Source organism: Erigeron canadensis, chromosome 6 (assembly GCF_010389155.1).
Source record: "Erigeron canadensis isolate Cc75 chromosome 6, C_canadensis_v1, whole genome shotgun sequence".
NCBI classification, from domain to species: Eukaryota; Viridiplantae; Streptophyta; class Magnoliopsida; order Asterales; family Asteraceae; genus Erigeron; species Erigeron canadensis.
The window spans coordinates 23,963,720-23,989,888 of record NC_057766.1 but is presented as its reverse complement, the minus strand read 5'-3'; the positions used below and the strand labels follow the sequence as shown (position 1 = coordinate 23,989,888).

The 26,169-nt window shown below is 35.9% G+C and overlaps 1 protein-coding gene and 1 pseudogene across 1 annotated transcript; both read left to right on the top strand.

Annotated features, from left to right (window-relative positions):
• LOC122604500 lies at positions 1–10,991 on the top strand (annotated as a pseudogene).
• Positions 10,992–18,439: 7,448 nt separating this feature from the next.
• Positions 18,440–24,569, top strand: LOC122605726 (probable Histone-lysine N-methyltransferase ATXR5). The gene is made up of 6 exons (XM_043778685.1): positions 18,440–18,909; positions 19,035–19,115; positions 21,978–22,198; positions 23,338–23,438; positions 23,880–24,092; positions 24,172–24,569. The coding sequence occupies exons 1-6, from the start codon at positions 18,603–18,605 to the stop codon at positions 24,329–24,331; spliced, it is 1,083 nt and encodes a 360-aa protein (XP_043634620.1). The 5' UTR covers positions 18,440–18,602; the 3' UTR covers positions 24,332–24,569.
• The last annotated feature ends 1,600 nt before the right edge of the window (positions 24,570–26,169 follow it).

Genomic DNA, 26,169 nt, shown 5'->3' with positions numbered 1-26,169 from the left:
ATGGCAAGACAAATTAGAGAGCAAATCAGTAGAAATCCAGGGATCCCAACCAAGGCATTGCAAGAAGAATTAGAACAAAAGTTGCAGATTTCAGTTTCTTGGATGAAAGCATTTAGAGCAAAAACACAAGCAAGCACTGATAACAAAGGGGACTTCCATACACAGTTTTCATTACTTAGGGATTACTGTGAGGAGTTGAAGCTTCAAAACCCAGGTACAACTATTAAAATAGAGGTTGAAAGATCATGTAATCCAGAAGCCACAACTAGACAATTCAAGAGGATATATGTTTGTATTGGTGCACTGAAGGAGGGATGGAAGGCATGCATGAGGGATTTGATTGGATTAAATGGTGCATTCATGAGAGGGCCTTACCCTGGTCAAGTTTTGACTGCTGTAGGGGTTGACTCAAACAATGGCATTTATCCAGTGGCATTTGCAGTGGTTGAAGCTGAAACCAGAGACTCTTGGACATGGTTTCTTGAATGCCTTGGCCCAGATTTGGAGTTAGAGTCCCATTACAACTTTACTTTCATATCAGACAGACAAAAGGTACATTTATGTATGTATAATTCATATAATTTCACAATCTGTTAAATACATTTAAGTATAACACTGTTATTAAGTATAAATTCAATTTAAGTATAGATTCCATTGTTTGAGTCAATTTGTGTTATTAAGTATAATTTTATGCTAATTTAAGTAAAAATGCATATAATGTTGTAAATGCAGGGTCTTATCCAAGCTATTGGCAATGTGTTCCCTTCTGCTGAACACAGGTATTGTGTCAAGCACATACATGAAAACATGAAACACCATTGGAGAGGTAAGCTTTACAAGGATATTTTCTGGAGGTGTGCAACTGCAACCACAATACCAGTTTTTGAAGCAACCATGGCACAGATGAAAAGGTTTAATGTGGATGCATATAATTGGTTAAGAAAAATTGATCCACAACACTGGTCAAGGTCACATTTCTCAGGTAGGTGCAAGTCTGACATGCTTCTGAATAATTTGTGTGAGTGTTTAAATGGTCAAATAGTTCTAGCTAGAGAGAAGCCCATCATAGGATGTCTTGATTTCATTAGAGAGTATTTAATGAAAAGAATTGTCTTAGTCCAAAAGGTAATTGATAAGTCTAAAGGTCCATTGACCCCAGCTGCAATGGACCTAATGAAGGTCATAGAAAAGGAAGCCAATGAGTGTAAGGTGACTTGGAATGGTGGTGTGAAATACCAGGTCAATGCCCCATGGGGTGACCAACACATTGTAGATACTGATCAAATGAGTTGCACTTGTAGAAAATGGGAATTTAGTGGGCTTCCTTGTAAGTATGCTTATGCAGTCAATTGGGACATGAATAAATTTGGCAGAAAAGTGGGTAAAATTGAAAGTTGGGCTCATAGGTACAACCACTTGGCCAAAATCAACTTGCCCAATAGGATTGACTCCTCCAATACACCACACTCCAGTAGGCAGGCCAAAAAAGAAGAGGAAGAGAGGTTTATATGAGGATGAGCCATTATCAAAAGAGGGTAAGTTGTCAAGGAAGATTCATTTTGGCAGATGCACCCAATGTGGCAACAAAGGTCACAATGCTAGAACATGTAAAGGTCAACCAGGGGTAACCAATGCAGGTGTGAACAACAACAATCAACAAGCTAGGAGTGAAGCAGGTTTCAATTTATGTTATTAGATATAATTTTAAGCTAATTTAAGTATAATATCAATTTCATTATAATTTTATGTTAATTTAAGTAAAAATGCATATAATGTTGTAAATGAAGCAAGTGCCAATGAACCTATGGGAAGTCAAGCAGGTGCAAGTCATCATGTGGGAACTCAAGCAAGTGCCAGTCAAGGTGTTGGAAGCCAAGCAGGTGCCACTCAAGGTGTTGGAAGTCAAGCAGGTGCAAGTCAAGGTGTTGGAAGCCAAGCAGGTGCCAATCAAGGTGTTGGAAGTCAAGCAGGTGCAAGTCATCATGTGGGAACTCAAGCAGTTGCAAGTCAAACTATGGGTAGTCAAGCATTTAGGAGTCAAGGTGTTCGAAGTCAACCAGATGGCAGTCAAGCAAGAAAAAGTCAAGCAGGTGGCAGTCAAGCAACAAAAAGTCAAGCAGGTGGTAGTCAGACAGGTGGCAGTCAATCTGGTGGGAAAAGGCTTGTTAAGAAGGTGAGAGGCAAGAGTGCTAGAATTGCAAGACAAAAACTTGATGTAGTTGTGCCTGGACCAGGATTGCACCAAGATGGTGCTTTAGTAATTGAGTAGTATTGTGTGTCTTGAAACTTTGATCTACTTAAGACTCTATTTTAATGTTGGTTTTTGTATCCTATTTTGATGTAACCTGAATTTGTTAAGACTTCGAATTATGGCGTGTAATGCAATGTAACTTTGAACTTATGCTGCTTAATTTGCTCTTTTGGTTAATCTGCTACTTTTGTTAATAACTCAAACATATATTCTGCTATTTTGTTAATAACTCAAACATATGTTCTGCTATTTTGTTAATAACTCAAACATATGTTCTGCTATTTTGTTAATAACTCAAACATATGTTCTGCTATTTTGTTAATAACTCAAACATATATTCTGCTATTTTGTTAATAACTCAAACATATATTCTGCTATTTTGTTAATACAACAAACTTATATTCCAATGCTAATTCATACTTCATTACAGTTGTTACCAATTTCACAAAATACAACCATACCCAAATACATTGTCAAGTGGAACTATTTAACACAAGGATAACAAAAACGAAAAAAAATCCAACTCATAACCAAAAACATCTTTAATCTTCTAGCTTCTCTCTGACTGGATTTTAGCTTGGAATCGACCAAATTCTTGGACCTCAATAAACCAGGTATGATGTCAACAGAACGAGGACACATTGCGGGATCAACCCAACCTATAAACCTACAATTTGAACCCTATATACAACAACACAAACTTCAATCGATTAAAAAAATAATAATAATAAGAAAATAACCAGAAAAAACCCAACCTTTTGTGGACAACAATAAAAACAACGAACTGGGTTAATATCAGTCCACGAAGTTCGAACTATGGCCTTTCTTCCACACCAACATATCACCATTTTGTGGGATCGATTTTTATTAGGTAAACCCTAATTTTGGTTTGATTTGCAGGAAAAGGGGGAAGAAATAAAGAAAAAAGATGTTGGGGATTAATAAATGAGAAACAGGGTAAAAGAGTAATTTGCCCTCGCACATGATCGGCACGTGTCTAAAATTAACGATCCGTTTGAGTCCGTTAGCCGGAGGTATGGTGGGTGTGCATTTTTGCCAACTCTGGGTATGTCTCGCATAATTAAATTCTTTGAGGTATGAAAAATGCAATTTCGAACACAACTCAGGTATCATCCGTGTAATTAACCCTAGATTTTTAAGAGTTACAAGTTTGTAGAGTTTTTTATTATGAATTCCTTATTTTTTTAATCCCTTAAGTAGTTTCATGAGTAGATAAATCTATAAATTTGTAACTGGAGCTTGAAGACGCATTTTCCAACTTGTTACAAACTACTTATCAATAAGTAAAATTACTAATCTGCCCGGACAACATAAATGTTAGTCTAATCTTAAACATTAGTCAAACTTTTCAATTTATATCATTACGTTTTTAATTATTAACTTAATTTATCTAATACGAGTAATTATCTATAAAGTATAAACTCATCTTTTCAAGAATACTATATGAACATAAAGTATAAGCTTAAAGTATTTGTTACCAAATCTATTTGTTGATCAGTACAACTTTTGAAACATTTTTTCATTTTTAAAAGTTAAATATATATCATGTTATCGTCTATGCTAGCCATCTTCATATATATGATCAAAGTGGTGATAAATCATTATAAAAAAATCATTAGAGACCCACCAACAAAAAAAATCAAATTACGCAATTGGGAGGGTATTATTTTTACTTTAAACTAAATTGAAGGGTCTAAAAAATAATTTATGAATTTAAGTTCAAGTACGACTCATGAAACTATATAATTGAAAACAAGGCAAGCTGCAGGCAGGCAGGCTATATATACCAAGCTAGGCTAATAATCAATTAAACCCTAATTAATTAAACCCACAATAATCTTATCCCATCGACCCCAAACTGCAGAATTCCTAAATAATGAAACGTAAAATACATGAGCTTGATCTAGACGATAACAACAATTCGCCTAATAATAATTATTCACGTAAAAAACCACTACTAATGACCACTCATGATCAAGATATTGATGAGGATCTACACAGCAGACAGCTTGCGGTTTATGGACGTGAGACTATGCGACGCCTTTTCGCGTCCAATGTCTTGATTTCCGGGTTGCGAGGACTTGGTGCCGAGATAGGTATGTATCCTTAACTTCCGAATGTATATTATGAGTTGATCAAGTAGTCATGCATGTTAATAATATTATTAGTTTAAAAATGTACGGATGTTTTGCAGCGAAGAATCTTATACTTGCTGGTGTAAAGTCAGTGACATTGCCCGACGAAGGGACGGTGGAGCTTTGGGATTTGTCGAGTAGTTTTGTTTTTTCAGAAAACGACGTTGGAAAGAATAGGGCTATTGCTTCTGTCCAGAAGCTGCAGGAGCTTAACAATGCCGTGCTTGTATCAGCCTTGACTTCAAAGTTGACTAAACAACAGCTTTCTAATTTTCAAGTAAGTTTTATTATTGCTGTTGCATTTGATTTTCACCCGACCGGCCTTAGTTATATATGTACATGATAGTTCATTGTGTTGGGTTGATCCATTATGCAATTTTTAAGACGTTACTACTGACTCTAATTCCCCCGTGTTTATTCCCTCTGTCCCACTAGAAGTGTCGTATTTTGAATTATTAAAGTCTAACTTTTCTAACTTTGACCTTCAACAATTTTATATGTATTAGATAATACTTAATAAAAGTCATATGAATTGATTGTGTTTTAAAAGTGTATTCATTTTTATAATTTTCATCGAGGTTTTATATAACAAAAAATATATATTTATGGTCAAAGTTTAAAAATTAAGACTTTGAATATTCAAAAGAGGACACTTCTAATAGACTTCTATGTAATTATAGATTGATTTTACCCACATGTGTTGGTTTATCATATTAGTTGTTGCCTGCAACAATGTTATTGAGTTAAATGATATGATGGCTAATTAATGCACATCTAATCTAGATTTTGCAACATCTGATGAGATTATAGTCATTTTGAAAGACAAATATTCACACATATATCATCATCACATTTGTATATATACACATTTGTCCCAACCCTATAACAACCCTTACTCTTTTGAACTGTTGGGTCACCTAATAATAATAAGCGAAGAGGTGCCTTCCGTTGCCTCATTACTCATGAGTAGGTAGTTCTAATTCCTAATGTATAGTTAAATACGCATAGACGTTTATATATGGACATCTTATTAGCCGGAAATAAACTCGTGAAGAGTGATGACATGTCCCTAATACTTGGCATTTTTAAGACTCCTAGTGGCATGGCTGAACAATGAGGTCAAGGGGGCTGTTGGCCTAAACTAACAAAAGAAGTTTCTTCATTCAAATCATATATAGTTTACTGAAGCTTCTGATTTTAACTTTGAGAAATTCATCATTCCTTCTAGTCTACTAAAGGAATCATAAGATTTTGGATCTACATAAGTAGTAATGTAGTACTGTAATATTTGCTATTTTTTCAAATTGCTAAAGCTTATAGTTAGTAGAATTAAAGTATAACATGATAGTAAGCTTATAGGTTGGATCATCAGTCAAATACAATTATGACTATATACTCTAATGATATTCTTTGATTTTGAGTCCCTTAATTATCTTCCGTAACTGGATTTTCTATCCACAAATCAGACTCTACGCATATTAATCTTCACTTGCATATTAATGTTCACCTGAATATATACTTTATTTTGCTGAAAGTAACGTTGACCTATTAAGTTTCTTTAATGTAACACATCATGATACATGGATTGAAGAATAGCTGACAATGAAACATCTAAGTTACTTTGTATGTCCCCTTCTTTTAAGGGCAGGGTCATGTTTACTGTTTGATAGAGGCTGCAGTTTCAGCCCATTTACTTGTGAATTAGTTGATTTGTGTTACATTTTACTCTAACGGGTCAAATAGGTAGACAAAAGCTGGTATGGGTTTAATTTTGTCAGTGTTTACTTGAATGCATAAAATCTAGTACAACTTTTTATTATTTGAAGATTTGATTGCTATTGAAATAAGGTAATTTTATTATTCAAATTCGACACACTAACTATTAGTAAAAAAGTTTAAGAAGTTTTGACAACATAGTTCTGGAGCAAGCCTGAACTGTATCGTGTTTGGTAATAAGCATGCTCATAGTATTCTTGAGAGTTGAAACCTAAGAACTTTGAAGGGAAACAATTTATGATATGAGTGGTTGTGGAAAGTAGGAACTGCTTCTTGAAAAAAGTTAAGACACAATTTGCATGATCTGGGTTTCTCAAGGAGTTCAAGTAGTACTCTCTCTACTGTTTTATTTTGAGACAAAGTAGCATAAGATGTCTGTTATATTTATTTTGCAGAACAAGTAAGAACTTGATTACAATAGTCCTAGATTTGAACCTTTTAATATCATGCCCGGGTTAATTTTAATCATGGAACTGAAATTTGAGGACCCAACATGATATCAAGTTTGTTTATAACTAGAATAGTTCAAGTAGCACTGGTTCAATCATCGTTGAAGGGAACATACAACTCTGCCATAGAAACGACAAGAACAAAAGATTGACACAAATAAAGATAAATCAAACGAAACTTCATTTCCTAGGGAATAGTAGACACCTATGACTAGCAAGCTCTCAAACCTTATGTTGAAAAAACTAATTCTTGAACAAGGATGTCGTGTCCAAGCTGGCGTTGGTGAAGTAAAATTTTGAGTTGGTAAACTGAATGCTGTTCTTATTTTGAATTACCGAGTCATGATGTCTAATATATCTGTTTCACTAATAACATGCTCAGCTTGGTGTTCTCTTAGGAAATTTTATGGCAGTAGATCAATAACATAGTTGTTTACTATGTAAATTGATAATTTATTGTTCTATTATGTTTCAGGCTGTAGTTTTTACCAACATCGATTTGGAAACAGCTACTGAGTTTGATGATTACTGCCACACCCATCAGCCTCCTATTGCTTTCATCAAGACTGAAGTCAGAGGACTTTTCGGTAACATTTTCTGTGATTTTGGGCCCGAGTTTACTGTAGTTGATGTTGATGGTGAGGAACCACATACTGGCATCATTGCATATATCGGCAATGGTAACCCTGCACTTGTTACTTGTAATCATGACGAAAGACTGGAGTTCCAAGATGGCGATCTAGTCGCATTTTCTAATATTAATGGGATGACTGAACTTAACGATGGAAAACCAAGAAAGATTAGAAGTTGTATGCCACACTCGTTTTTTCTTGAAGAAGACACCACCAACTTCGGAACATATGTGAAAGGTGGTTAGTGACTCAGGTCAAACAGTCAAAGGTCCTGAATTTCAAGCCATTGAGAGAAGCACTTAAAACTCCAGGTGAGTTTCTGCTGAGTGACTACTCTAAGTTTGATCGGCCTCCTCTTTTGCATCTAGCATTCCAAGCACTTGATAAGTTCATGAGTGAATTGGGTCGGTTTCCTGTTGCTGGTTCAGAAGATGATGCACAAAAGTTGATTTCTATAGCCGCCACCATTAACGAGAGCTTGGGAGATGGAAGGTTGAGTGATCTCAATCCAAAACTTTTGCGAGATTTTGCGTTTGGGGCGCGAGCTGTTCTTAATCCCATGGCTGCTATGTTTGGTGGCATAGTTGGTCAAGAGGTTGTCAAGGCATGCTCTGGAAAGTTCCATCCACTTTTTCAGGTTAGTCACTTAGTCTATACATACTAGTTGTGTTATAGCTGATTTGAATCTGCTTGTTGATAAATTTTCTGTGTTCAACTTTAGATGTGGCAACATGAGCTGACTAGAGTACTAGACGTCTTGGTTAACAGGTCAACTCAGGCGGGTTGGGTTGCCTCATACGTTTTTTGTACATTGTATATATAAGTATTTACCCTGATTAGTGTAACAAAAAAATGGGAACTCCATCTGTAGTACGATACAAAACTAAGAAAGGAACAACTAAACTTATGATGTAAAATATTTGAATCAAAAGATACGAGGTTGTGTGCCTTAAAAGTAACTTTGGGGGACTTTTAAAACCGTTCTACCTATATGATCCTTTCTCCTTTTAGCTTAAAGTTAAGTAATTTGACCCTTTTTGAGATATAAACAGCCCACATCAACCTCTTCATAAGTAACTGGTTCCGAATTACCACCTTTATCCTCTCATGATTTGGTCTAATGTCTTTTCATTATGATGCTACAGTTCTTTTACTTTGATTCGGTTGAGTCACTTCCTACTGAGCCATTAGAACCAAGTGAGTATAAGCCTTTGAACAGTCGCTATGATGCTCAAATTTCAGTATTTGGAGCTAAATTCCAGAAGACTTTGGAAAACACAAAGTCTTTTGTTGTAGGATCTGGTGCATTGGGATGTGAGTTTTTGAAAAATTTAGCCTTGATGGGTGTTTCATGTGGCACTCAAGGGAAATTAACCATCACTGACGATGATGTCATTGAGAAAAGCAACCTCAGCCGACAATTTTTATTTCGTGACTGGAATATTGGGCAGCCAAAATCTACTGTTGCTGCCTCTGCGGCTGCATTGATCAATCCTGGTTTTCAGATTGAAGCATTGCAGAACCGTGTTTGCAAGGAGACCGAGAACGTATTTGATGACACTTTCTGGGAAAATTTAAATGTTGTCATTAATGCTTTAGACAATGTCGAAGCGAGAAATTATGTGGATGGAAGATGTGTATATTTCCAGAAGCCGCTTCTCGAGTCTGGTACACTAGGTGCTAAATGCAACACTCAAATGGTTATACCCCACTTGACAGAAAACTATGGAGCTTCTAGGAATCCCCCAGAGAAGGAAGCACCCATGTGCACCCTGCACTCGTTCCCACATAATATTGATCACTGTCTGACCTGGGCACAGTCAGAATTCGAAGGGCTGTTCAAGAAAACGCCAACAGAAGTCAATACCTATCTCTCGAATCCAGGTGAATATGAATCTGCAATGAGGAATGTGGACAAAGCCCAGGCTGATGATAATTTAGAACGGGTTCTCGATTGCCTTGACAGCGAAAAATGTGAAACATTTCAAGACTGTATAAGCTGGGTGCGCCACAAGTAATACCCATTCTCACATTTCTTTTTGTTCTTTAACTTGCAGCATTTATTTCTGCTTAAACCCACAGACACAATAACACAATTGAAATAATGCTTGTGTTCTTATGTATGTTTACAATTATCAGGTTTGAGGATTACTTCTCCAATCGTATAAAGCAATTAATATTTACATTGCCAGAAGATGCGATCACCAAGGCTGGAACTCCATTTTGGTTAGCACCAAAGCGTTTCCCTCGTCCGCTTGAGTTCTCTGTTATCGAACCAAGCCATCTAAATTTCATATTGGCGGGCTCCATTCTTCGTGCTGAAACATTTGGCATCTCTATTCCAGATTGGGTTAAAAATCCAAAGAAACTGGCTGAGGCTGTTGATCGTGTTATTGTACCCGATTTTCAACCAAAGCAAGATGTCAAGATTGAGACTGATGAGGAGGCCACCAGTTTGTCGTCTACATCTGTAGAGGATACTGCAGTTATTGAGGAATTAATTAAGAAGATAGAAGAGCATAGAAAGACTCTTCCATCTGGCTATATCATGAAACCTATTCAGTTTGAGAAGGTTTGCACTTCCTCTAACCCATTTGCATATACATTGAGATAGCATAAGGGGTGGGTTGGGTAATGGGTCTAAACAGGTTCATGTGAAAAGGTGTAAGTGTTTGGTGCACCTCAGTTTGGGTTGGCCCAAAAGATCTGTTAACAAGTAACTCCTTTGTAACAGTCTCTGAAAATTTTGGGGATAAACATCAATCATAATGTGATGATCCAGAATCTTTCAGCAATTTTGATCATAGTCTGGTTTTTCTGAATAACATCGATATCCAGGCAGTTTTATGTGTTAAATATCCATTGGGCAACTTTTGACGCATTAACTCGGTTCATTATAATAGTAATCTACATTATTATTTATTACCTCTTTGACCTGCAAAAGATGAAACATAACCTTTATTCAACCATTTATAAGTAAATGGGTCGAAATTGCTACATCTAATAGTTATGCATGCATGTGTTGTTTTTCTTTGTTGTAATTTGATGTCTGCAATATTTAAATTTTTCATAGATATACATAAAACACAATTTCATATCAAGTTCTTCTTGCATTTTGCAGGATGATGACACAAATTACCATATGGATTTCATAGCGGGGCTTGCGAACATGAGAGCAAGGAATTACAGCATCCCAGAAGTTGACAAGCTGAGAGCCAAGTTCATTGCTGGAAGAATTATTCCTGCAATTGCCACCTCAACAGCAATGGCCACCGGTTTGGTCTGTCTCGAGCTATACAAGGTTCTTCAAGGGGGCCATAAGGTAGAAGACTATCGAAATACTTTTGCGAACTTGGCCCTCCCACTTTTTTCCATGGCTGAACCGGTCCAACCTAAAGTTACCAAGCACCGGGACATTAACTGGACCATGTGGGACAGGTGGAAGATTGAGGGCAACCCTACGGTGAGGGAACTTATCAAATGGCTTGCAGATAAGGGACTTGATGCTGATAGCTTGATGTGTGGTCCAAATGGAGGCAGTACTTTGTACTTGCGTCTCAATCCTACGCACATTGACCGAATGGATATGATGGTGGTGGATTTGGCCCGGGATTTGGATATAATGGAGATTCCACCCAATTGCCGTCACATGGATTTGGAGGTGACTTGTGAAGATGAAGAGGGAAATGAGATTGACATCCCTCGAGTATCTGTATATTTCCGTTAAGTGACATTTGCGTAGCAAAAGTGGTAATAATTGAAAGCTGGTTCGTTGTATTCTGTAAATATGAATTTTTCAAATGAAGTACGAAACGAAAAGTGACTCACAAAGTGCTATGCAGTATGCACTGTCTTGTAAAACCCTGGTGATTGCTATTTTTGGGCATTCCTTGTTTCATGCATTTGTTGGGATTTTGACAATTCATTCCTTTGAAGCTTTCAACATCTAATCCTGCATTCCCGCCCATGCTAATTTGTGTAATTTACGAAAATCACATACATTGTAAGGCATGCAAGAATATTCAAGCCTGCAAAACTGACTGCATCCCCCCTTTGTCTCTTTTTCCATTAGGTCATGTTATGGTAATTGCTAATCCAATCACCACGCACTACCTCATTCAAGTATTATTTTATCGCCTTCCATTCACGTTTGAAATTTACATAGGCAACAAAGTTTTCTTTCAATGAATTGCCAAATCAGAATTCTGATACTTATGGTTTTTACCCATTTTGTTGCTGACCCATTTGCTATTTGATACTTATGCTAAAGCAGTTATAAGTGTTAACTTCTTCTAAAACCGTTAGTATGAAACTTGTTGTCCAAAGATTTTGTTTCTCATTATTCCCAAGGTACATTTTTGGAAATAATTAACCGTTTCATTGTTACTCGTAAAGTGTACGAAAATAACGTATTACTAACAGCGTTTAAAGAAATGTGTGTTCATCGGTGACACGCAAGAAAGAAAAAGAAAAAAAGAACTCCTATAGTGTATTTATGGAAATAACATAATGTTTATTGTTACTCGTATAGTAAATGTACGGAAATATATATATTTCTTTTAAACTATACAAACTTTTATTAAAAGTTTTAGCAAATCGCGGTGACGATAATTACATCAAAAATTCATAAAGTCCGAAAAAAAAGTCATATTCATACAACGAGTAGATACGCATATATAAGACAACAAAACGGAAACTTTATCACCATTATGACTGGAAACCCTAAAATTCTCTTGGTTTCGGTGTTCTTAAAATGACCACCACCAAACAAAACACATAAAAATCTGCTTGTACTACCATAGGAGGGTTTGTCGGTATGTCACGTTGAATCTAATTCTTAATTATCTCTTTACATTCTGTTACAAATTTACATCTCTCATAATAAATATATAACTAATATAAATAGGGTGATACTAGGGATTTACCAAAATGCGCCATTTTATGTAAAACGCTCCGTTGGTTACCACGTTTTATATTAAATGCCGCGTTTGCCCGGTGTGTAGATAGTAAAGATAGAGAGGGGAATTACGCGTCATCTGACACACATGTCAGGGGAATGACAACTGTCATTCCGCCGTTTTGGGTACCGTTTAACATAAAACGCCACGTTTTTTGGTTAAATGCCAAAACTGGCCATTTAACATCAAATGAGTATATGGTTGTTTCGTTTTGTAGAGAAAACTGAACGTTTAATGTAAAACGGAGTGTCTAAGCATCTGGGCTTAAAATAGAATTGTACCATGGGCCATCCGTTGTTAAAGTTGGGTTCTTTTTCGAGGGGAGAATGGTCAATTAGTTAGAGTCGAAGGGTTGTTCTTAAAATTCTTGGAAACCTTAAATTGCATATATAAAAATCTTGGAAACCTTAGTCATGTCTAACGACGAGACTGTGTAGAAACCGTGTGGAAACCCTAAATATGAATCCTTTGGTTGTCTTGGGATGGCAACCGTTCGGTATTATAAACTCACACTCCCATTATTACATAAGAAAATTATGTTTTTTGTGTTTTTCATTCGATCGGGGGAAATCGTCTTAGTGTTGTTTCAACAATTTCCACATACAAACTCACCAAATCTTGAATCGCCTAGATAAATGGGACCATGAGTGCACGCAGGATCGTTTCATCTTCAAGAGAAATGACAGAATAATGATGTTAATCGAGAAAGTCAAGAGGGTGATGATGTTTGACGAAGAATTTTTAAGGGAAGTTTACAAGCAAGGGGATTCGAAGCCAAACCTATGTAACAAATCAAAAGAACCGATGAGGGTGCTTAGACGAAGATTTGATCCTGGAACTTTCCACATGGATGATTTGGCGAAGGAGATTGTTTGGTGGACCTTTGAGGTGGAAAAACACACTAGAAAGTTGCATATACAAGTGTTGTGGGGGAATGATCGAAAGAGATGGTACCGGGCTAATGTTTTGTTGGCATCAACCGATCTAGACATGTTGAGGCAGATAAATAATATGAGACCCAACAACTGGGATCGCTGTCAGGAAATCATCCGGTTCGAACTTGACCTGGGCGTTAGGGTTGATGAGCTTGAGATGGAAGAGGAGAATTCTAGGCTAGGAGTCTAAATGGAGTTAGACATGACTTACGAAGATAATTGGAGTTAAACCTATGGTGTTCATGGTTTTCTTTTTTTTCTTTTTTTTTTTTTTTGCTTCCAATCATGATATATGTACTAAGATCTTTGCTTTACATCAATTTTCTTGTTTTGGTCTTTATGTATGGGAGTTTTGTTATCAATGAATGGTTCTTTTGGTCTTTATGTATATGTTATTTTGTATGTTAATTGATTTTTTGTTGTATGCTTCGAATAAAAAGTTTAACCTGTGGTGATTTCCTTGTGGAGGAAATGAATGTTCTGTTTGTCATACTTGATCGTCGGAACACACAAAGTATGCAAAACATGGAGTAGCGATAACACATCGTAATCTCTGAATCAAGGTAAATTGTGTATGTCCCAACTTAATGTCTATTTAAAACAGCCCTATCATCATCAAATGCATGGCAAGCTCACTACTACAAACTCCTATATGCATAACAAACCAAATCAACCTAATTAAAGCTTTAAAAGTAGAATTATCATACAAAATACAAAAATAATAAACCAAGTCATTGGCTAAACATAAAAGATCCCTCCACAAACTCATCATCTATAGGTTTTGTACATCAACATTGCATTTTCGTTCATTCCGACATCAAGCATTTCTCTTTTCCTATGATATCCAAGTCAAAAGTAAGAAAGAAGAACATTCCTAGAAACATATAAGCAACATTAGTGAATACAATCTAGCTCAATGCCCGGTCATTGACTAGGTTCAAAACAAATATTTAGGTATAAGAACTCTTATTACATGCCTCTACAACTAAGTTAAGCCAATTAACAGATTGTACTGCAATAAGCAAAAACAAAAAGATTAAATAACTTACGTAGTATTACTCTACTTCACCAGAATGTATGTACCTGGCTGGATCTTTTAACACATTCACCTGCCAACATATTGGGCATTCTTGGCTTCTTTGTGACATGAACAGATTAAAATTCGGCCAACAACCAGAAAGTAATAGCATTAGGGATTTAGGGTAATCAAGCAAGCAATGAGCAATGTGATTATTTGAAGAAAATAGTTGTATTTGTTTGAAATAAAATTGAAGTATAGGAAAGGATCATACCTATGTGAAAACTTATTTTCCCAAAGTATTCATAAAAGATAATAAAAAAGTTATCTATGAATATAATCTTGCTTTGCTCCTTAATACATTTGTCTCTGAGTAAACTAACCTGCATAAACACAAAGGAGAAGGCTTCATATCACAAATAAAAAAAACAATCTAATATTTTTACAAGGTGTTTCATTATAACTTAGTGGTCATCGTCTCTACCCTTGTATACATATTGCTTAATGCCTTAATAATAAGAACTATACATATCTTGTAATTTGCAGCAAACAAGCAAAACAACAGCAGCATGGAACTTACCAAACAACAACCACACAACTTGCTTCAAAACAGCCTCAAATATGCTGCAAAACTGCACGAAACATCAACCGCTATGAAAATCTGCACATTAAATCTACAAAACAACAGCCAAAATAGCCTCAAAACAACTTCCAAATAGCAGTCACATAGGTTCCAATTAGCTGCAAATTCGCAACTAAAACAACAGGAGAACAACAACCAAAACAGCCTTGAAACAACCCAAAAAATCTACACATGGACTCTACAATGAACAACCAAAAAATCTCAAAAGATCTTTCAATTTGTTGTAAGAAAGTAGTTGTTTGATCAAAGAATCGCAGGGACCTTCGATCAGCAACAAGGAGTGGGTTTTGACCGATTCGTTGGCGATTCCCTATCGGTGAAAAGCTTTGAGAAACTTAACGCCACAAGATCGGGTGTGTTTGTGTTGGCGGTGGAGACGACTCCGTAGAGAAGCCGACCACCTTAGGTGTTTGAGGGAATGAGGCTTTGTATCTCGGGGTGAGAGAACTTGCCTTCATTCATAGAAAGGACCTCTATTTATAAGAGGAGCTTATCTTGGGGAATAAGCTAGGGTTTTAAGGTATTTAGGGGGATACCCTATCGTTTGGAAGGGATTTGGTAGACATGTTTATAGGATTTACATGCCTTATAATTAATATATTATAATAGTAAAAGATATGGAAACATACCTTTTCTTTAGGAGGAAGAAAATAAGAGATTTCCTCCGTATTTGACGGAGCTCCATTTTGACGGAGGTGAGCTCCGTAATTCTGGCAGAAAGCATCCTTAAGCAGTCTCCGTAATAGCAGATTCACCTACGGAGGTAGAGCTCCGGAGGGGTATATCATCAGTAGCCAAAGGGCCAAAACAAAGGATAAAACCTGTAAAAAACAACAAGAGTTAACAAGAAGATAAAACATGCAAAAAGACAGTTAAATGAGCATAAAAACAACAATAAACATTAAAACAACGAAAATTAACTAAAGAACAACCGAAATATTAAACTTTATTAAACCATGATAAAAAAATTACAACTTAAACCATAAGAACCAAGTCACAAAACAAATCTATTGCTGTATTGTCTTTTGATGCGCAGGCCCTGCAACCTGGCCCATGTTCTTGCTCATTACTTTCACCAGTTTTACTCCAAGTACATTTCCCGCTTCTTAGTATTTTCAATGCCTTATTATTTATGACATCTTTATATATTAATTAGTAATATACATATCTGTTGCAGGAAGGCTTGCAGGAAGATTGTATGCGAGCATATCGTCACCATGATCGCACAATCATTGAACCTGCATCAGAAGTATGCTGAACTAAAGATCCCGCTGGTGTACTCAAAGGTGAACAATAGTACCAGTTTGTATGGGATGGGCATCCTTAAAAAAATAGACAACCGTCCAACTCTGATGACAAATCAGAAAAAAAAAAGGTGGAAGGGACCGGAGTTGACAGAGATCGTGTTGCCGCTGCCTTTACCGGCAGTGGGGAATAACCAAGTGCACGAGGGGGATCACAGTGAGGAGGAAGAGGAGCGGGAGCCAGAGTACCACCCAAAACGCTCATATCAGGTCGTTCGCCTCCCTAAGGAGACTATAGAGAATGTGGATGAGATCTTGACACGCCTTGACAGCCTCGAGCAGCAGGTCCGGGGAATGGTAAAACAGACAGAGCATATGAAGGCCCTCTTGAAATGGCTATGCGGAGCAATCAAGCCCGTTGATGGCACCCCTGCTTGTCCAAAAATGCCAGAACATGTTGCTCCCCAGACTGATTCTCCTCCAACTGACGCCTCTGAAGAAGAAGAAACCACCCCCGGGTTTTGGTGGCGAGAAATTTCCCAATCCTCCGCCTGAGACCCCGATTTTGGAGACCAACTACACTGGTCAATCCCTGTTTGATGCTGCTCCTGTTAATGACTCCACCCTGTCTGATCACTCCACTGGTCCTCTGCCGCTTCATCAATCCTCCCAGTTTAATGATTACACTAGTCCTCCGCCGCTTCAGTCGTCCCAGTTCAATGACTACACTCGTCCTCCGCCACTTCCGCCTTCCCAGTTTGATAATACTCCGGTTAATGCCTCCAGCCAGTTTGATCAATCCACTGTTAATCAGTCGCACCGGTTCGATGACTACACTGTTCTTACGCTGCTTGGTCAGTGCTCCCAGTTTGATGGAAATCCGGGTAATGGCTTCTCACAGTATGATGGTAATCCCCTTGATCAATTTGGCTTATCATATTTTTTGATACTTTTATTGTTCCGGATAATTTCCCTTTGTTGCATCGATAGTAAATTTGTATGTTCTAGTCATGCGTGATACAATGTATTTTTCATGTTAGTATTAAAAAACATGTATTACAATATTTTTATAAACTAGGTAAAAAAAAATCTACAAACTAACAAAAAACGATATCATGCTTAGTCAACTTGTTTTATTCTTACAAGGGATAATGACCGATGCATGTAGTTAACACGGCCAAAAAGTATATGTAATTTAACGATCTTTAATACATTCTGAATCTGTGAACGAAGGAACCAAGAAGGGAAGCCGAGTCAAGATGATGGCAAAGAGAAGGCCTCCAAGTGAAAGAGTTTTAAGGCAAAGACTTGCCAAAACAACTCCCGCGGACCAGGATTAACAGCTTAAGATGCTATGGTGGTTATGTAATAGGTGATAAAACTAGTTTAAGTTTGGTAGCAAATGTATTAAGAATATTGGTGTACTTGATTATGTAAATTTCGTGTTGGTCATTTTGTAAGGTTCTTTCTGTTAAATACATTATTTAGACACAAATTCATTTTTTGTTACATTGAATAGACAGCCATCGAGATACAATACACAAACTTTCGATCTTTTATAAGCCTAGTAACATAATTTCATAATGATACAAACAATTGTTAGTTGACTTCATAAAGTATAAACTTTGTCTATTTTTCAAACCTATATACAATATTTCAATCTTTCATAAGCCTAGTAACATAATTCCATAAAAATACAACCAAATTGTTAGTTGATTTCATAAAGTATAAACTTTGTCTATTAAATAAAAAATTTACTGTCTATATTGTAATTGCAAGTGTTATACAAATTTCTAAATACATTAAACATAAGAAAACTGCTCCGTTTATGTTAAATGCCCGCTTACAAAACGGCACTCGCATATACATAATTTTACGTAAAATGGTCAATTTTGGAAGTTCACCTAATTCGTAGCGTTTTGTGTAAAACGGTCTCAAAAACGGAGGAATGACACTGACATTTGTGTTAGATGACATTTGTGTTACTATATACACACCGGTCATATGCGACGTTTGATATAAAACGGTATAGTGTACGTGCCGTTTGGCGTTTTGGTAGTGTTTGCTTCAAACAGTTGATGTGTGTAGATAGCCGTTCCCTATAAATATAAATGATTAATCACTACTAAAAATGCAATCCAGCTTCCAAAGCAATGTGTTTGAAATACCAAACGGTTGTATTTTTTTTTTTTTTTCATTGATTAATATAAATAAAAGGTAATTAAGTAAATGTGCATTTATTTTTACACATCAACACATTCACACATACTTAAAATAGCAAAACGACCGCGTTCTGCATGCCTAATACAATTTTCCTTCAACGGCTAAAAATAAAAATTCATTCCGTCAAATACACTACACAGACACTCACTTTTTCCAGTCAGCTCACGTTATCCTAACCAATCACCGGCCGCCACGTCATCCCACCTTCCTTCACCTTCTTCCTCCTTCCCACCAATTTCATCATTCCCCAAAAAAATAAAAAAACAAAAAATCCCCAAATTTTCACCTTCCAACCACCAACCACCGCCGCCTCCGTCATGTCCGCCGCCGCAATCCACCCGTCACCGTCGAACCGGAAAATTCAAAAATACAAATCAATAACCGATATCCTGAAAACCGCGAAATCCGTAACGGTTAATTACGATTCCGATTCCGATTCCAGCTCTGAATACAACGGCGTCGTTTGCGAGAAATGCGGTTCCGGTGAAAATGAGCATCAGCTATTGCTTTGTGATAAATGTGATAAAGCTTTTCATATGACGTGTCTCCGTCCTATTGTTGTTCGTGTTCCAATTGGCCGGTGGTTTTGCCCTGCTTGTTCCGATCATCATCCGCCTGTTAAAAGTATACATATATACATACACTTTCTGTATCTATATATACCTACACATTGTTCTTATATGTAATTTTGATTTTATGTTGATAAGAAAATTCATGTCATAATTTAAAAAATCTATTCAAATTTTCAGGTTTTTCACAGACGAAAATATTTGATTTTTTTAAGATTAAGAAATGCACTGCTTCTCCACTCAAGAGGATATCTCCTCAAGGTATTCCTTTTTTTTGTATTTATTTAGTTTTTTTATATACATGTATATAAAAAGTGTGATTTTTTTGATTTTAATGCTTTGAAATGTTACTATTAAACACTCGAATAATGATAAATAGGTCTAAAATATGATAAAGTTATCGACTTTACTGATCAGATTGAAAATTTTGAGTGTTCTTACGATTTGGTTGTATTAATGTCCTTATCTGAACACGCAGATGTTCGCGCGTAAATTAGGATTTTTTTAAAAAAAATTGTTTGTGTAATTGGGGAATCTGCATTGGTAATTAATCTTTCTTCTTTGTCTGTGAAGATATGTTTTATACAGCATTTTAAACTAGATTACAATTTTAACAAATTTAAGATTCGTGATCACATATTTATTCGTGATTTTTTTGATTTTAATGCTTTAAAATGTTACTATTAAACACTCTATAATGATAAATAGGTCTAAAATATGATAAAGTTATCGACTTTACTGATCGGATTGAAAATTTTGAGTGTTCTTACGAATCGTTGAAATAAATGTCCTTATTTGAACACGCAGACGTTCGCGCGTAATTTAAATTTTTAAAAAAAAATTTATTTTCAATTTGCTTGTGTAAATGGGGAATCTGCATTGGTAATTATTTCCTCTCTTCTTTTTCTGTGAAAACGTGTTATACAGCATTTTAAACTAGATTACGATTTTAACAAATTTAAGATTCATGATCACACATTTATTCAGGTGATATTGTATCCTGACTGTTTCGGGTACCAAATGTGAGATTCGGTTGATATCATTGAAATGAATTGCGAAGTCTAATCCAATTCTGTTACAAAGTTAAAAGTAAATAAATTTCTTTTCCTGTTTTCGTTAATCAGACGGTTTGCCACTGCAACATTGCAGACTAGTGTTATCGACTTTATGTAGAATTTTCATCATTATACTTGTAAATTCATATAACAAGTGTACATACCGAACCTCTCCTTTCTTGCACGATGTTCTACGTACTTTTCTTTGCAGCATACCAGCTCATTTCCGCGGCAAAGGGAACATATCTGAAATCCATGCACCCCACCAAGAAAAGAAACCAAAAGTGTATCTAGCTTACGTGTCATACATTGTATACTACAAAACCCTCTGTTTACTAATATGTAACGCTCTTTCTTTGCGACGACATCATACCATTTGTTATCACACTATGCACAAGGTAACCATTTGATGAAACACGCTTACTCTTTTTAAAACGTTTTATGCAATATGCTTACCATTTAATGCAATAAGTTGCATACTTTGGTAAGAAATTGTAACTATGTTGCATTTAGCTTGCTAGAAAAGTACTGCCATGTGATGCTGTCTGATCCATCATTTCCTGCCATCTTACCTACTAAATCTGCTATGTTCAAACTCATACCGTAACATACCTTTATCAAGTCAACAACGATTCCGGGGTTATTGGTCCCATTTCCAGTTTCCCTGCCAGATTGAAGGTAACACCTTACTGATTCTGGTTAACTAGCATCTGGAAACGACTGTGAAGCTACACCTCATCCACTGTACGCACTCCATGGTGTAATAGATTATCTTAGATGTCTAAACAAAGTAAGTTTGCAGTAAAGTAAAATTAGAGTACTCATTGTTTCGAGTAACATGTGAACCTTTAGGTGTGAAAGATAAACGTCTATCTTTTTGTTAGTTAGCGACCACAAGGTTAAGTGCCTTGCGCCCTACTAACTGAGCTAGACGGGCTTCTTAGCTTGTCTTTTTCTCATCTTATATTTTAATAGTATGTTTAGTTTCACAAATTCATAAAGGGAATGTATTTCTTCTGATCGTTGTAACACCCTTTACTTTCAACACCAGCATGGTTTCCCTTATTATCTTTAGTTTAAAAGCTGCAATTGTTGATGATTCATCTCTCTTACTATTCGTTGCTAAAGGTCTAAGGTCTTCACACTCCTGTTCTCATAAATGTTCACCATGGATATTTCTCAGTTCCTACTCTCACCCATCATGGCGTCCTGTTAAAATGGGCCCGTAAACAGTTTTATCCCCTGGGTCCAAAGAACATATCTCTTCATTGTTTCCTAAAAAGACGGAAATGCTTCCTGTTTTCGTTGGTGTGGAAATGGACAACATTCAGCTGATGGACGGTATGAAGACATGATGTTGTCATCTTTACTTGCCATGTTCTGGAAACATGAAGGTATCTTTAGAATTTCTCTCTATGTTGTGATACATGGCACAAACACGAGAGAAAATAACGCAAATGTCAACCATTGTATTGATTAGGCACGTTTTTACGCCTATTCTTTAGGCTTAAAATCATTAATCATTTGAAATTCCTTGACACGACCATGGGATCTATTTAGTTAGATATGGAAAGTAAATAAAGATTTCATGCGAATATCGTATCCAAAAGTAATTAACAAAGTCTGATCATAATTAACAAAATCTGATCATTGGAACGACAGGAAAACGAAACAAAAGTGGAAAGTAACAGTTTACGTCACCATACAATTCAATTAGCCAACTAACTTTGGATTAACAAAAAATCAGGCTATTTCCTTAATTGCTAAAAAAAATCACATGGAAGAACTGAAGTATGGATATCACAGAACTCCTATTTTGATCCAAGGGTTTAGTTTGGAACTCTAGTTTTAAAGCTGATGTTGTTAATCCAATGCTAGATGCACACACACCAAATGATTGTTGTTTCAGTTTTATCCTCTATAGATTGCAGTTTTTTACATGAATTTGGTTAAAAAAGTTCTTATTTCTCATATACCGGAACAGTAAGATTTAAATTTTTCCCTTTTATTTTACTATTTTTTTTATATTTAAGTGCATTTTAATTTGCAATGTTTTTCAAATTAGCAGATTCTAGGAGGCGCAGGAAACGGCTTGTGCATCATAAAAGGAGGAGGAGACTCTTACCATATACTGCAAGTGAGGATACCGAGCGCAGGCTGGAGCAAATGCGGTCTCTAGCTTCTGCTCTAACCTCCCTCAACATTAAATATAGTGATGATCTCACCTACTCCTTTGATATGGCTCCGAGATGGGCAAATATGGCTAACTATGAGAAAGGTGGAATGCAGGTACCTTTTTAGGCTTGGCCAATTTCTTTTTTTTTGTTTTCTTTTAATTTTCACAAAACTACCATTTTATTAAGAACTCTAACGATACTCGACCGCAAGGATACAACAATATCTACTTCAAGTTATTTATTCATTTCGTTTTACCACCCTTTCACATCATATTTCATGTATATATTCTGTACTATACATTTAATGGATTAAGTTAATACTACGAACAAATGGGCCGAGCCTTGCAAACATGTTTAAGGTTCTACATAGGACAAGTGGCTGGGTAAATTCTACCCATGACCATTGCGGACCTCTGTTTGCTTATAGTCCTTATTCTTTTGAGTGTATCATTGATTGGATGCGCTTTAGACTGATTGCTGGTTAGAGATTAGCCTGGTTAGCATGTGATGCGCATGACCACGACCAGGATAGGTCTGAAGAACAAGGCATGGTGACCAGTCCTGGTTTGTCCCAAATGTCAGCTTTCTGATAGCAATTATAGGCTAGTTTTCTGGTGTATTTTGCTTCTGCTGCTGCAACAGTCAGCTTTCGGGTGTTTTTGTGCTTAAAATCTTCACTTTGAGAAAATCAGTTATATGTATGGATTAGCAGATTCCGCTTCTGATACTTGCAGCAACTTTTATAACATGATATGAGATACTTCTATCTCTGTTCTACAAAAGGTCTCCTTTTTTATTCATACAAATGTCTTTTTCATCATACTACCCATTAACCTTTTCAATTTAGAGTTTTTGAAATACTCATAACATCTTCATATCTAGTTATTGCAACTCCAAACCAAAAAAGCACACCCAAACACTGTTTTTTACACTCATTAGTTATTCTGATTATTCAATATAACATTATCACTTTATAAATGCACATTTGAAGACCACCTTATACAATATTTCCAAAACTTAGTGGATATGAATTGAGTAAATTTATTTTGTATCATGATTCTCTGACAGCATTATCTTTCTCTACTTGATTGTAAGTTGTAACTAGAAGATCACTGTTTCATGGCAAAGAACTAACCACTTTGTAACTTGCAAGGATATTGTTGCATACTAGAATTTTGATTTTTGCATTCTTGAAATGATTTCGATTTCTATTATATCTTATGGCTTTATCTTATGTGGCTCTTCTATAAGGTTCTTTCTAAAGAAGACACCGAAACCTTGGAATATTGCAGAGACATGTTGAAGAGAGGCGAGTGCCCTCCACTGATTGTGGTATTCGATTCTTGTGAAGGGTAAATTACCTAGACATGGTTTTTAAGCATCTTTATTGTTATGTCAATTTGGGGTTGGATTTTTATTGCATTTACAAGTAAGTGGATTGATCTGGGTAATGTTTTATGTTTAACGGGTACATGCATTAAGTTAAAAGATTAATCAAAAAGAAACAGGTCAAAGGGGTGGAAGGTCATCCAAAGCGTATTCATTTGAAGTTTTCTAAATTGATTTATTGACAATGTGAGGTTATTATTTACTCCGTATTATTGTAAATTGGATCCATCAATTATTTAATGAACTTTTCAAGATTGGATAGAATATTTTGTAGGAAAAACCAATCAGATTGGTCGTGTTTAACATTACCTGTTTTGAGATGTTACATACCCTATATGTGCCCATTTTTCCACCTTTGTTGCTAGTGAAGCATATATGATAACAATAGGTTGTTTTTGGTACAGATATACCGTTGAAGCTGATGGTCCTATAAAGGACATGACATTGATAGCAGAGTACATTGGTGATGTAGATTACATTAAAAATCGTGAACATGATGACTGTGATAGCATGATGACCCTTCTTTTAGCATCAGATTCCTCAAAAAGTCTTGTTATCTGCCCTGACAAACGGGGAAATATTGCCCGCTTTATCAATGGGATAAATAACTTCACATCGTAAGCTTGCAAAAGTTTCTTTCATATATATTTGATATAATATATTGTTCTTCTACTTCAAGTTATACTGTGTTTTCAGGGAATCAAAAAAGAAGCAAAACCTGAAATGTATTAGATATGATGTAAACGGAGAATGTCGGGTCCTCCTGGTTGCTACTCGTGATATTGCAAAGGGTGAGAGGTTATACTATGACTATAACGGATACGAACATGAATATCCAACTCATCATTTCGTGTAGGATCGCCATGTATGCTGATGTAGTTTAGTATATGGTCAGTCCATTTATTTATATCTGTTACCTTTTTTGAACCTTTTTTTTTGCATAGCCAAAAATTTCAGAAAGATTATATGCATTTTTAGGTATCAAAAGAATCTAAGTTTATAGGAGACTAAATTTAAAGAACTTTTTGGACCAATTCATGCACATGTGAACCTTGCTTGGTCCTTGAAATAAACAAGACCAAACCAATTTTGCATAAATTTAATTTTGATTAGTCCTTCGTAATGATTGCTTTGTGATCAGTTTGATTATACCATTGATGGTCGTTAGGGGGAGGGAGGGGCCACACATCTTTCCCTAACACTAATCAATAATAACCTTATACCTCAATTTTTCCAAATCTTTTCTCATTTTCCCCAAATCACTTACGTCACTTCCCCATCTTCTCCCAATCTTGATCTCATCAATTCCTTTTTCATTTACTTTTAATACTAAAAATAAAAAAATCAAAAATTAAAAAATCACTCTTTCCATCATTTAATCAAAAATTAAAAAAATAATAATAAAAACAGTTTTTATTTTGTTTGAAAATTTAAAATGGTCATAGGACTAGTAGTGGTTCCCTCCACTTTCTTCACCATCTAACCACAACAATTCTCTCTCCTCCCTCTCTCCTCATCCCCGTTGCGGTGTTCATCCCCGATTTCTCCATTCTTCATCTCTGTTGCGGTGTTCATCCCCGATTTCTCCATTCTCTCTCATCCGGTAAAGTGGTGGCGGCGATGTACCCGGGCGGCGCCGCAAACGGTAAAAGTCTTCCCGCATCCACTCCCTCCCCCCTTATACTTTGCCACCCTTTTTTATTCTTCTACTTATACAAGTCCTTAACATGCTTGCACACCACAAATACATCCCAACAATCTTGCAATATTCGGATAGAATACACATAGTAAAATTCTCTTTCCAAATTGGCCACCAAACGGCAGCTACTAGCCTTCATTATGTTTTTCCTTTTTATTGGACGGAAAATGTTAGTTGTTGGCGGTTAGTTTTTCCAAATTAATTTTCAAATGCCAATGCCGATTTTTTCAAAGACCTATAATGAGGCAAAGCCTTCATTATGTAAGGTACGTATGAAGCATGAAGCTGTAATTCTTCATCAATAATTGTAACTCTTGTCATGATACCAACATACAGCCAAATAAATGTCTGGGTTGTATACATGCTAACACGTTTATTAGTGTGTAGGGTGTTCATCCTTGCCTTCCTAATTCATGTAAAATTATCAATTAAAAAAGGGGCTTCCTATTCACATCATTTTAAGTCTATTGTCACCCCTCAAAAGGGGCGAATTTTAAAAACAGAAGGGGCAAATTTTGCCCCTTTTGAGTTGGTCCCACATCAGCTCACTTTTCCCTCTCTATTAAATGCAATAGTCACATTAAAAATTTTTTAATAAGTTTTTAACTTATCTCTTATTCTTTTTACTCTTTTAACCCCTAATTGTTACTAATATATTCTAAATTGATACAAGTCTCTAAAACAAATGTATATAAAATGGGGGGAGTGAATAGAAGGCTATTAAACACTCAACTTGACTGAAAAATCCATCATAAATTATTTTTTAATATTAAAAAAACATGAGTACCCAATCATCTATTCAAAATATTAAAACAATTAACATGTGAAAAGTTTTTACTCAAATTAGATTTGTAACAGACCTATACTCAATTTATTTATAAGGTTGAAAATATTGGATAGTTTAATAGAAAGTGTTTTATGACGTGATATTTTGTTTAATTGACTCGCGTATCTTAAAACTTCAAGCATACTTTTTAATACTATAAATAAATAAA